General features: G+C 50.7%; 1 protein-coding gene across 1 annotated transcript; it reads left to right on the top strand.

The window, feature by feature from the left end:
• The first annotated feature begins 9,622 nt into the window (after window positions 1–9,622).
• On the top strand, window positions 9,623–13,271 carry SLC35C1 (solute carrier family 35 member C1). Its single transcript, XM_030481700.1, has 2 exons — window positions 9,623–10,347; window positions 12,117–13,271. The coding sequence occupies exons 1-2, from the start codon at window positions 9,807–9,809 to the stop codon at window positions 12,674–12,676; spliced, it is 1,101 nt and encodes a 366-aa protein (XP_030337560.1). The 5' UTR covers window positions 9,623–9,806; the 3' UTR covers window positions 12,677–13,271.
• Window positions 13,272–13,423: the final 152 nt, after the last annotated feature.

The following is a 13,423-nucleotide window of genomic DNA, read 5'->3' as shown; positions in this document are numbered from 1 at the left end:
CATCCAGAAGCAGCTCCTGGCTATGGTCAGCTCTTGCCTGATTTCCCTCTGCTCTGAGTGGTGTAGGAAGTTGCAACTCCTGTAGGTCCTGCAATCCCCTTGTTAATACTGTGGGTGTGAGAGTGTTCAGCATCGCACCAACAGGAGCAAGAGGTTAAAAAGTGCAAATATAATTGTGGTGAAAATGCTTCTGTGCACCAGCTGCAATGGCAGGGGAGGAGGCGGCTGGAGAGGGTTTTGCCATCAGCCTCTATTCTGCCCTGACTTCCCCTAACCAGGTATTTTTCTTCTCTGCTTAGGGTAATGCATTCTCAGCACCAAGATCCCAGGCCACAGGGATCTTGGTATGATGAGGATGCTGACGGTTTCAACTCATTAGCGTTGGGAGACATGGCTCACAAGCATGTTTGTTCCCCTGTGCTCCACGCCGGCTCCTGTCCCCCTGTCCGTTGCTCCCAGGTCCTTTAGGTGCCACAGAGCTGGGTGCTGGCTTTAAAGCATCCCCTCTTGCATTTGCAATGTGGTCTTCATGCTAGCCATGTTCATTTAATAACAGCCAAGGCTCTGTACTATTCCCTGGCAAGTTTGACCTAAATTCAGCAGCAAGGTTTGTTCTGCAGCTCGCACTGCAGCGGATGGGAGAGTCTGCAGCAGCTGGGGGAAAAGAACAAACCTTGAAAGGGGGAAGCCTGGATTGAATTAAATCTCAGTCAAATCACAGCCGTCTCCTCTGCGTTTCTTTAATTGGAAGTTCAAATTTGATTTAATGTTCCCCAGCTCCATCATTTTTAGTTTCCAATGTGCTGTAGGATTTGCAATCTCAATTTGCAATCAAATTTGCAGGATTTGTGATTGTTGCATAGGGAAATTTTGACTGTTGTGGTTGTCAGAAACCAGGCAAGGGCTGTGGTGTAGTTTGGATGCTGGTTTATTGGGTTTTGGAGTTAGCCCTGAGTCAAAGGTTCATGCCTCTGTGAGGTATTACTGCCGCCTTCTTTCATCACCTATGGAAGGTATTCACTGGGCTGATATAATTTGTGTTATTGCCATGACACTCAGGCATAAAGAGGTGACTTCAGCAAACTCCATGCTGGGAAACAAGAAAATAGCCAGGGCTTGATAATGACAAACTAAACAGGTCTCACGCATATGCCTTTACCCACCATAACCCCTGGAGGGTTAGAGCAATGATATGCTTAATCCTGGCTGTTTGGCCAACTCTTAACTTTGTTAGTCAGCTCCCTGGAGAAAGAACAAAGCTACTCACATATTTACAGCTCTAAGCCACCGGCAATGCTCCAGAAAATGGTCCTCTGCTGCTGGAGAACGATCCTCACCAAAGCTTTGCTTGTGCTCATGCAGGCACATCGCTGATTAATGCTCAGCAGAACCCACCTAAAACATGCAGAAAAAGGGAAATGCCACTTTCTTGGACAATGGCAAGTGGTACACTATTGGCTTCAGGTGCTCTGGCACCCTCCTTAGCAAGGTTTTGGGTCCACCTCCACCACCTGTCAGCTTCAGAAACCCAAAGCCATCGATCCCTGTCAGGCAGCTCCCACCTTTGCCGCCCGGCGCCTCACACCAGCCAAACATTGGAGAGATGAGCTCCACTGCATGACAAGCACCTGGGACCTCCTGAGTCACCCCCCTTTGGCACATGGGGGGAACCTATAACCCAAGGATGGCCCTAAACATCCTCTCCTCTTCCTGGGCATTGCTTTGGGAGAAGGGTTTTGTGGTTTTGTTCATATTGCTGGGGAGGAGGAGGGAAATGCAGCTCTTCTCTTTGAGCAAGTTAGCCCCCTTGCCTCCTGTTATCCCCCAAGGGGCAGGGAATAACAGCCTGCTCCTCAGAGGGACTCAGAGGGCAGGTCCTACAGGGGCTTTGGACCCTTCATCTTCATCAGCACTTTGCATCCCATGGGTGCAGCCCTGATGTGCCCTGACCCTTGCCAGGCTGTAGGAAATGGCTCTTCTGGCAGGAAAAATGGGATGCTGCTCCACGAGTAACCTGCATTTTGGCTGGAGAAGTGGAAAGGGCAGGATGGCCTGGCATGAGGCTGTGAGGGGAGCAGCGGGTGCTGGATAGAGGGGTCCTGCTATGGTGGCAACCCTGCCCCAGGGGAGGTGGCTGCTCCTGCGCTTATAGGGCACAGTGGTGACAAGAGGGAGGGACGGAGAGCACTGATGGGGCATCCCACAGAGATGCCCTGTATGGCCCTCCCCAAAAGCACATCAGAGTCAAATGGACACCTGGGGGAGCCAGACAGGAGGCTTCAGAGCCCCATTTGGGGTGGGCACTCTGCCTGCTTGGCCACCAAGGCAGGGGGACATCCCTGCTCATCGTATCCATCTCTTGCCTGAAAAGCCAGCTTTGTGGAGAATGAAGCCAGAGCAAAGCGAAAGCAGAGCCACCCTTTGGTTTCTCCACCTGGCCTAGCCTTAAAAACTCAATTTGAAGGTGGCATTAGGGAAGTAAGATATCGTTTATCAGAAGTGACAGATACAATCTATAAATTAACATGCTCAGCCTGGGAGTCAGGAGGCAGAGGTATCTATCAATTCCTCCCCAGCAGCTGACACAAGCACACAAATTTGGCCAGTTCCCCAGAGAAGCAGCCAGTCTCCAGCAGGTCTAAGGACCCAGAAGTGCTGGGGGGGCAGAGACAGCAATAGAGGAATTACATGGGAAAGCCCTGGAGCTCCCACCTCCATCCCACCCTGTCCTCTGTGACATGGGAACCCCAAGAAAATGGGGTTCACATCTCAGTCTAAAAGTATTTTTAAACACACCACAAGGCATTCAGTGTAGAATGAGCTGCAAAATGGATGCAGTCCTTTAGGGAAAAGCTGGCTATTTTAAGGTACACCTAAATAGTTCACCTCCATCCTCCAAAATGAAATTATACACCATGGAAATAATAGTTGGCTTTCGCATAAGACCTACCTACACAAACATGACTTTACATATACACAAACTACTGTCCCTCTGCTCAGTTAATCTGGGGTCTTAGGGCTGCTCATCTCCCAGCCCTGGAAGGTGCCGAGTGACTTTTGGTGATGCCTGGCATGACTCTGCTGTAAAGGACAAGAAAATGAGGACATTCACAACCCTGTCACGAGGTGCTTCTCTCACTGAATCCCTTTTCTACATAAAACCAGAGAGGCTGAGCCAAATGATGGAAATGGGTTTGATCAGGACCCCCGGCACGGCTTGGCTCCCACCCCAGGTAGCTGGGTCTCTGTGTCTTCCTCATGGAGAGGAAGTGCAGGCAGGGTGGCCGAGGGGACCATTCCCTCCAAGGTACACAAACATGAAATGATCGGGGGGCTCAGCTGATGCAGCCAGGAAGCCTGTTAAAGGCCTCGTAAATAAGAGCCCATGCAGACAGCAGGTACTGCAGGGCTTTATAGGCCTATAAAACACCCTGAGCTGCCAACCGAGGCTGGAAGGGATGGGTAGGGAATCTAATTTCACAGGATTTAAAGCAGGTGAGAGAGATATAAATGTGTGTTTTTAATAGTAATTAATGCTGCCATTCAGAAGCACTTAAGCACTGGGTTCGGAGAGTTTCCAAGGGCTTGCCTCATAAATCACAGCCCTGCTCCTGGGGAGCTGGGATGCTGCTCCCTTGCCTGACCTGGCCACAGCAGATAGACTGCTCAGCATCACTGTGGCCAGGCTGCCCCCAAGCCATCGCAAGTGAAGCCATCCCTTGGAACTGGGGCCACCCTGGGATGGGCACAGGGATACCTTCCCCCAAGGTTATTCCCTTTCTTGCAGAGGCAGAGGGACAAAGCAACAGCTTGCTCACACCTAGCTCACTGTTCACTTCGCTGCCGCAGGCTGCCAGTTTTCACCCTGCCTTGTTGAGTCATTTCTGCTCCTGCCTTGTTGAGTCATTTCTGGTGTGCGGGTGGTCAGGTCCCTGCCAGCTTCTTCTGCCTGGTGTGGGTGGGGAGCAGAGGCTGCTGCATCCCACAGGGATGAGGTGGAGAGTGGGGCGTGTGTGGGAAACACGCAGGAACTGCGCAGTGTCTATAACCCCTGATGTTTTGTGTCATGCTGTGATTTCTATGTGTGATTTCCTGACACCAGGACACTTGAGGTCTGATTTCATATCGTTCTGGGATACCGTCAGAGGCCAAGTGCTTAGCAGGGAAGCCCAGCATGGGCAGCTGGAGATGTGCCCCGTGCCTCAGCATCCTCACGCACCCCACACAGCAGTTGCAGAGCTTACAGCATTCACTGCGTGGTATCAACCGCTCCTGCCTCCCACGGCTGCAAGCGGGCAGGCGAAGTGGGACAGCAAGGCCAGGGCTCCCTTCGCCCCAGTCCTGCCCAGTCCAGCTCCAGTCCTGCCCCAGCTTCGCCCTAGTACTTCCCAGTCCAGCCCCAGGCTCGTCCCAGCCCTGCCTGGGAAGGCTCCAACCGTGTGCGAGCCCTGCCCTCTAGTGTCACTTCTGCCACAACCACACGTTACGATCCAGCCCATTCCCCCAGCACCTCTGGTGCAGATGTTCGGTGGGGTCTAAAGTGCGGCAGTTTCAGGCAGAGCTTGACTTCTACACCGGGGGAGCGGGGCAGAGGAAGGATCCAGGCTCAGATGTCTGCCAGTGTGATGCTGTAATCTGGGGGTGAAAGGAACTTGCCTTCACCTCCGCTCTCTGCCCATGGTCAAAGCAGGTCCCCAGTCAAGCCAAAATCTTAAGGAAACCAGGAAGGAACAAGACAGCCAGGAGAAACCTTCATTAACTATTTCTTACACACCATTCTTTCACTTACACGCAGTCAGATTATCCAGGGGACTAAGCATGCCCCAGATGCAGAGGCAGTCTGAGATGTGGTTGAGTTTATTAGCTGATGGGGCACCTGTGCTGCTTCCAGAAACAGCGCAGGTCTGCAAAGCCCTGGGCTGCTTTGATGTGGCAAAGAGCCCTCGCAGAGGTCCTGCTGGACCCTGCTGCCTCTATAGAGAGCTGAGTCAGCATGACTGCGCCAGGGCCCTGGCACCAGGCAAGCAGAGGCTGAAGAGCCCAGGCACTGCTGGTTTTGATCAAGTTACGGGGCTGGTTTGGATCCAGCTGGGAGTTAGCCCCTTCTGGGCTGAGCTCCAGCAGACGCTGCATGAGCCCCCCATGTTCTGGGGTCCAGGAAGGCATCTGAGCTGGGTGCAGCTGGATCCAAGCACTCTCCATCTGGTGATGGAGGATGGCACACGGGGCAGGTATTGGAGCATCTTTGCAGCAACTTGGGCCAACAAAGCTGGCACACAACCACAGCTAATAAATCCACCTGGACCGAAACTGTTCCCATTTCGCAGTGACGCCAGGCCACCTCTGCACTGGTGCTCCATGTTTTTCCACGATGAGACTGCAGAGACATTTATTATCCTGCACAACAGAGCACTATAGCAGCACTACCCTGCCACAGCCATTTCTCTGTGAACCAGAGAGAGTCTGGAAAGATGCTGAATCATAATGGGACACACTGGTGCTAGAAAGGTGTGTTGTTTGGGGACAATATTAACAGATTTCTCTATTCTCTCACCCTGATTCATGTTTACTATCAGCGGAGAGAGACCTGATTTGGCTGTTCTGATCTGACAAATCAGGCTTAGATATTGCATTGGCCTCCTTCTCCTGTATTAATTATCAGCAAATATGGTGTGACAGCTGAGATCTGTTGTTACCAGGCAATATCTGCAGTTCAAACATGAAACCTTGAAGGCTCAAGCTAATTTTGCTGAGATACACAGCAAACCAGAGGAATCACCGGTAGGTCCAGTAGAGTAAAACTGCTGCAGCAGGAGAACCCTCCTGGGTTGTTGGTCCCCTCTTGGATGCCCTTGTGGGGTCACACTGTCTGTATGCAGGCTGAGCCTACAGACACACGCATATATGTATGTGTCCAGGTATACATATACTTACATATATGTTTGTATGTGTGTGTGTGTGTACATATGAAAAGCTGGATTGGTGTCTTGACTCGTAAGCCCCATACTTCATCTATGCCTGCAGCAGGGACACTTGTATTAACTAGAAATCAGATCCCCATAAACACAAGGAATAATAAATCCTTAAATACACTGGAATGACCTCACTGCTGAGCTGGCTTCTTCCCATGTCCCATTCCGGATAGTGAAATAAGCCCTATTTCTAAAGAGGTCTTCCTGAAGACCCAGAAACACTAAAACTGGCAATGTTCTATGCTTTGTAAGTCCTGTACGACTTACAAAGGGCCTATTGTCACACTAATGCACTGGCAGGTACATCCTGGTCTCTTGTGTAGCCAGGAAATGCAATTTATGCTGTCTCACCACCAAGTTTGACCTATACCCCAAAGCCTGTTGCTATTTCATCAGCCAGGCTGATGGTTATCAGCTGATTTGCTTGCTTTAAAGTAGGTCGCATAATTTAAGGGGGAAGGGGAGAGCTGTCTCCTCAGAGGAGCATATTTTAAAAGGTTTTCTGTTCACATAGGAAAGGATTAAACAAGATGCAGGAGTGCATGCAGGTGTGTCTGTGTGCATGCCAGCAGGCAGACAGGCACCTCCCAGGACATGGGGACAAGGAACTACCACCAAGACAGATTTCCCAACACAGGAACCCATCAAGGCTGCTTATTTTCCAGCTTCAGACCTCCACTAGTGATAATGGTTTATTTTGAAAGCACTTGGGGAACATAAAGCAGCACACTCCTCAGCCAGAAATAATCCTGTACTGGCTCTTCACAATACCTGCTATCGCACTAATATACAACCAGGCAGGAAAAGCTCTAGGTCTTGTCCACATAAGGAAGTGAATTGCTGATGCTATAGCATAATGAACATGTTCTGTGAGGAACTTAAATGTACTTATCTTCTCAAAATGAATAGGTTAAAAGGTAACTTCAACTGCCTGTAAGCACTCACTTGTAAAAAATCAGCAAAGCTGCTACAAGATCCAGAGGGTGAAATCTTGGACCAGGCAACTCCAAGCATGAAAAGGAGTATGCATTATTTAATGGGAAATAACCAGCCATTGGAATAATACTGCTAGTGCCCTATTAAATTCAGTCTCCCTGGAAGTATTTTTAATCAAGATTAATTTCCCACCCCCCTAAAAGATCACCTTTAATTCAAGCAGGAATTAATTCAGGGAAGGCCAAGCTTGGTGCTGTGCAGGAGGCCAGGCTATATTGCCACAAAAGCTTCAATCAACATTATAACATGTTCATTACCACCTTTACTCTGAAATTCCTAAACCACCTACAACTTTACATCACCTACCCCCCAAAGTAGAGCATCCCTGTGAGGCAGATAGGCAGGCATGACTCTGCCAGTCAGTTTTCGCACTTAGGGAAGCCTTTACTCAAAGAACTTGTCAGAACCATTGCCATGCTGTAGACAAGCTCTGCCTAGGGAGATTGACCAGCAAAACTATCACAGAACTACCTGATTATTCGAGAATAAATCACTTTTATTTTGGAATACACTGTCAACACCAGGGAGTTATATTGGCAGAGCTGAGAGAGCTATTCTGGTCGATACTCCCATACAGACGTGCTATACATGTGTAAGAAGGCTGGAGAATAATCCCCCAGGAGAAGCAATGGACGTTTTATTGATTGGGATACTTCAAACTTGTGCAGCACAAAGCAATCTTCTATGTGCTGAATGAGAGGACAAGATGGAATTGAGGGTTGGGATTTTTTGCCATCTCTAATTTCTGTGTTTAGTTTAGAGAAGACATTTTGAACAACACTAGCAAGTGCTGGGGGAATTGGGAGGAAAGATCTATATCTGGCTCTGATTCTGCCAGAGGCACTGTCATAATTGCAACATTAGTGGTAAGAGAGGTCGTTTCTTTGAAATTCAAGACAAATGTGTGATGCTGAAGCCACAGGGACGTGTTATAGGCCACGAGGACCTCTAGGACCAACCCAGCAAAGCGCTGGGCCAGGCGCTGGAAGGAGGTGGATGGGTAGGGATGCAGTATAGGAAGCTTGCAAGAAGTGCTAGCTGCACTTCTAGAGCAGGATCAAAGCATGGCTGAGCTGGAGGGGACACTGGTCAGTCATTTCCAGCACATTGATAGCAGCTTTCCCTGCCTCGGTGCCAGCCCCTCTTCAGAGTCAGGATCTTTGCTGTTTCCACAGCAGGAGCTGCAGGCCTGCATCCACCTGCTCTCAAACCCTATGTGTGCTTGGGCAAGCACCATGCACCACTGCAGCTCTCCCAAAACTCACTTGGGGTTGCAAGGGCTGGAAAGGCACCTGATAGCCCATTGCAAGATGCAGGGGCGAGACATGTTGCTCAGCACGTACCCAGAGCTCTCCATCATGATGCGGGGCACTTGGGCAGTCCGGAGCGAACACCCAGGCACCAACTTTCCTTCTCCAGAGCGAATGTGATTCCTACTAGTGGCCAGGTGCTGTTTACAAGGGAAGGGCTATGAGGAAAAGTGACATCTACTAAATCAACTGATGCAGCTTGACGGGGTGGGGGGGGAATTCAGAGGTTTGAGAAAAGCTTTTTATGCCAAAACATTTTCCAGCTGCATCAAGTGGTCTAAATGAAATATGTAATTTGTCTTCCCACAACCCCTGCTACGCTTCTGTCCTTCACAAATGCAAGAGCATAGCTGCTCTGAGGGCAATTAATACCACTGGCCTTGCCTCCAAAATCCCCTTTATTGTGCCCTCTGCGAATTGCTGGGCACTTTGCAGCAGTGTCACCCGAAATAAGGAGCCGGGGATTGTACTGACCAATGTTTGACACAGCTCTCTGCAGCCTCCCCCGCCATGTGGAATCTGGTATTCATTTTAATCTATTTCAGCCTGTCCAGCAGTTCGGTTTCACAACATGCTAGAGTTTGGTACTGAAAAGGCTCCTTTGTTATAAAACACATTTCAGAGAGGGTGGGACCTTTTGGCATGTGAGTATGGGCAGATGGGTCTTTTATACCTGGAATGGTGATTTGGGACTGCGGAATAACTGCTTTAGCAGGAGGGCATGTGCAGCTTATCCCAATATCCAGGCTACCTTGAAAGTAGTTCCTGTATTGCTCGCAATGTAGCAGGGTGGTATAGAGCTGAGCACAGGCTGCACATCAGTACCAAAGCAGTTAATGGCGTTGGCAGTGACATTCTCCTGATTAGATTTCACAGTTAATGCTGCAGGAAGGGGGATAAAGCAGCCGGCACTTCCCTGTACCGTCCTTATGAGCTGTTTGCAGGTGTCACCACGTCAACACCATTCGGGTCGTGCTGCAAAGGTTTTATTTACCTCCACAAAACCGCAAACTTTATTTCCGTAATAAGGGTTGGACAACAGAGCACAACCCTGTATTTCGTGGCAGGCTGTGGGCAAAATCCACATTAGCAAATCACTGCACAAGACCCACATCCCATCTGCTCCAGCCAGCACATAACGGACACCGATACGAGCCATAACTCCTGCAGTGCCGCAGCCCTTACCCAGCGGCCCCTGCAGCGAAGCCCTTCGCTGCCGGCATGAGAAGCTGCGCTCGGCTGCCCGTCCCCCGCTGAACCGCCCCGGTTGTCACTTGCCCCGAGCCCCGCCGCGCTCCCCCGCCTGCCATGGCCGGGCCCGGGGCGGGGCGGTGGGGCCGGGCCGGGCCCTCCTCCCGACATGGCGACGCGGGCGGGCAGGCGCCGAGCGGCGCCCGCGGGGCGTGAATAAAGGGCGGCGGGCGGGGCCGCGGCGCGCTGGGAAGCGCGGGGCCGGAGGCGGTGCCGGGTGAGCGGGGCCGGCGGCGGGAGGGACAGTGAGGGCCGTCGCTGACGGCCCGCGTCCGCCATGCCCAGGACGCGGACGGGGATCCTGCGGATGGCGCTGGGTGGCGGCGCCGCCACCGACCCGCTGCTGCCGGCGGAGGAGGACGGCGAGGGCCTGCGGGCGCCGTTCCTGCTGCGGGCCCTGCGCATCGCCGTGGTGGTGTGCCTGTACTGGTTCACCTCCATCGCCATGGTGTTCCTCAACAAGTACCTGCTGGACAGCCCCTCGCTGCGCCTCGACGCGCCCCTCTTCGTCACCTTCTTCCAGTGCGCCCTCACGGCCGCCCTCTGCCTGGGCCTCAGCCTGGGGGCGGCCTGCGGGCCCCCCTGCCCGGGCCTGCCCACCCTCCGCCTCGACCCTAAGGTGTCCCGCAGCGTGCTGCCCCTCTCCATCGTCTTCATCGGCATGGTCACCTCCAACAACCTCTGCCTCAAGCATGTCGGTGTGGCTTTCTACAACGTGGGGCGCTCCCTCACCACCGTCTTCAATGTGCTGCTCTCCTACCTGCTCCTCAAGCAGACCACCTCCCTCTACGCCCTCCTGGCCTGCGGAGTCATCATAGGTGAGGGGGAGTGGGAGGGGGCTGCCCCATAGACTTAGAGAGATGGAGGTGGGGTGTCTTCCCCTTGGGAAGCCATCCTGCCCTGCATGGCAGCTCCCTGAGGTGGGGTAGCTCAGGGCCTGTGCCTTGCTCTGCCTCTGGCAACCCAATTCGCATGTCAGGAATATCTAGGTAACTCATTAGGAGAAGGAATTACTCTTCCTTTGACCATGGCTCCCTTTTTCCTTTGAGCACTAAAACCTGTCTGCTCTCTAATGAAGTTTAACTTGCCTTACCTTCCCTGCTGCTCCCTCAAAGGCCATAATACAGCAGGTGGATTTCTCCCTGTTCTCAAGTGCTTGTTTGACTTCTGTAACAATTGCTGTATATATGTGGGTGCCACCAGGATAATACAATGGAGCCACCCAATTCAGACAGGCTGAATGCATTGTGATAAAGGTTAGCCGATCAAGCCAAGCGTAAAATACCACCAGAAGATCTGGTTGTGTGGTTAGGGTGTTGGGTGGGGCATTGACTGGCTTAACGGGAACTGCTTACAAGTCTTTAATTCCAAAGGCATCGGTAATGCCAAAAGCTGCTTTCCACTGGAGCCTCATTTAGATGCCAAGAGTGGTGAAATGTTGACTTCGGTCCAGGTGGACATGTGTTCACTTTGGTACTTAGACAAGTAGATGGACTTGGATGGAAATGAGACAAGAGAATCTCCTCTCCATAGATGAGGTGAACAGCAACAGAAACGCTGTTTTTTCCACCCAAGTGATGCCAGCAATTGTTTCCAGCTAGTTTTGTGTTCACGTACTGCCCAGGACTATGGTGTCTGCCAGCCTTATGGGGTTTCTCCAAGACTTTGGCCCCTGGCTCCATCTTTTGCTATGAGAGCATTGCCCGTATGGCTGTGGCAGCACAGCCAAGCATCCTCTTTGGCCTGACACAAAGCCCTTCTTGTCTGTACATTGAACCCATTTGTATTTGGGCTTAGTTTAAAGCACGTTAGCCACTTTGCAGGCAACTTCCCAGATGGCCTCCAACATGAAGCAGCTAATGGAAAGGCAGCGCAGAGCTCCTTCAGTAGTTCATCTCCCTTTTTATGTTTTGCTTGTGATGTGGATGGGGAGAGGTCTCCTTCTCTGCCCTGAAGATGCAAAGCCTGCAGCTCTGGAGGTGATTAAAGAGTGCATTACCCATCAAAGTTTAATGTGTTGAAGATACTGCACTCAGTTTCTCCCTGGTGATCTTTTTTTTAATCGAGCTTCTTAATATTACATCTATGTTTGCCATCTTTCCATCTTCATTTCTGACCTATCTTTTCCTTTCCATTAACAGCACAGCAAAGCATGTGAGGCCTTTTTTTTTTTTTTTTTTTTAAACCTTAAGGACTATTCTTTGCTGTGTGTCAGTTTGCTGCCTTTTCAATTAAAAAATATCTCCTAAAAATTACCTGTAGCCCAAAAGTAGCTTTAATTCCTGGCTCTTTAGAATAATAGCTTCTAAATTCATGCTGCCTGCTCAGTGTGGGAATCAGTCCTCTGAGATTGAATGATAGCACAGTAAATTACCCAAAATAAATCACACTCCCAAAATAAATCTTCCTAGGACAATAGTTATGACACTTTGTGGGCTCACTTAATAGAAAGGGGAAACCCTTAAGCCTGTCTCTGCTTGTGGTTGTGGTTGGTTGGGGTAAGGTAGGTGATGAATTGCTGACTCTGTTTTGAGTCCTTCAGCAGTTGTTCAGATGGTGCCTGATTATTCATGTTTTTTGGTTGCAGGTGGCTTCTGGCTGGGTGTCGACCAGGAAGGAGCAGAGGGCACTCTGTCATGGACAGGTATATTCTTTGGGATCTTGGCAAGCCTGTGTGTCTCACTCAATGCCATCTACACCAAGAAGGTGCTGCCTGTGGTGGATGGTAGCATCTGGCGCCTGACCTTCTACAACAACGTCAACGCTTGTGTCCTCTTCTTCCCCCTCATGTTGCTACTGGGAGAGTTCCGCACCCTCTATCACTTCGACAAGCTGGGGAGCCCCAGTTTTTGGGGGATGATGATCCTGGGGGGAGTGTTTGGCTTTGCCATTGGTTATGTGACCGGACTTCAGATTAAGTTCACTAGCCCACTCACCCACAACGTGTCTGGAACAGCCAAGGCCTGTGCCCAAACAGTGCTGGCTGTTATCTACTTTGAGGAGACAAAGAGCTTCTTGTGGTGGACGAGTAACTTGATGGTTCTGGGGGGCTCTTTTGCCTACACGTGGGTGAAAGGCCTGGAGATGAGAAAGGTACAAGAAGATCCTAACACCAAAAGCGGCGAAAGAAATGAGACTGGTGTGTAGGCAGCTCCTGCACCTCCATTTCTGTGCCTGGAAGGTTACCCTTTGGTGGTCCTTTCCTCCTGGGGAGAAGAGCAAGGAGCAGGAAAAAAAATCACCTGTGAAGTGTACAGGGAACTGTGTCAGGAACCAGAGCCAAAGACCTGACTGGATTGAGTTTTATCCGTGGGATCTCGCCCTGTACCAGAGTTGGGGAGAGCATGTGTTGTAGAGAGCAATCTTTTTTGTGATCGTTTTCTAAAATGGATGTTGCTATTGACCTATTCTGGGCAATTTGTGTCTCTGGGGGGGGTGGGGTCATAGCAGACAAAACACTCAGATGAGAGCTTTGTATACTTGGGGTTTTAGAATTAACTGAGCGAGTGCGGTCTGAAGCTATAAAATCTTGAATCTCCACCTAAGGAAGAGGCAGGTAGCCAGACTTTTGGGGGTAGTCTGCAGTAATCTGTTCTGCTGTAATAGGATTGGCAACAGCCGTTCTTTCTGTTGCCCCATTCAGCGCAAACGATGGGAAATTCCCTCCCTTCTGGTTCTGTAAAAGCCCAAGCAGCAGCAGTGCCTCCAGATCTCCTTTTCAAAGAATCGGTATCACATCCTACTGCGGTGTCTTCTGTGTTTCTCTCCACCTGGTTTCTTGGTTCAGGAAATCATGCTGAGAATCAGGAATGGAACTTCTCATTCCCTCCACAGTGTCCCATGAAGGAAGAGCATGCCCTCTCTAGTTGCCTTTCTCAGGGAGGAGCAAGCTTG

The sequence above is a fragment of the Strigops habroptila genome, chromosome 4, assembly GCF_004027225.2.
Source record: "Strigops habroptila isolate Jane chromosome 4, bStrHab1.2.pri, whole genome shotgun sequence".
Taxonomy (NCBI): Eukaryota; Metazoa; Chordata; class Aves; order Psittaciformes; family Psittacidae; genus Strigops; species Strigops habroptila.
Note: the sequence above shows the minus strand (reverse complement) of the source record. Positions and strands in the feature narration are given on the sequence as shown.

What these genes read in the sequence shown, in the direction of transcription:
- SLC35C1 (XM_030481700.1), top strand. Translation starts at nt 9,807, where the DNA reads ATGCCCAGGACGCGGACGGGGATCCTGCGGATGGCGCTGGGTGGCGGC. An exon ending in GGCCTGCGGAGTCATCATAG is followed by an intron (nt 10,348 to 12,116) that starts GTGAGGGGGAGT and finishes TTTTGGTTGCAG; the next exon opens with GTGGCTTCTGGCTGGGTGTC.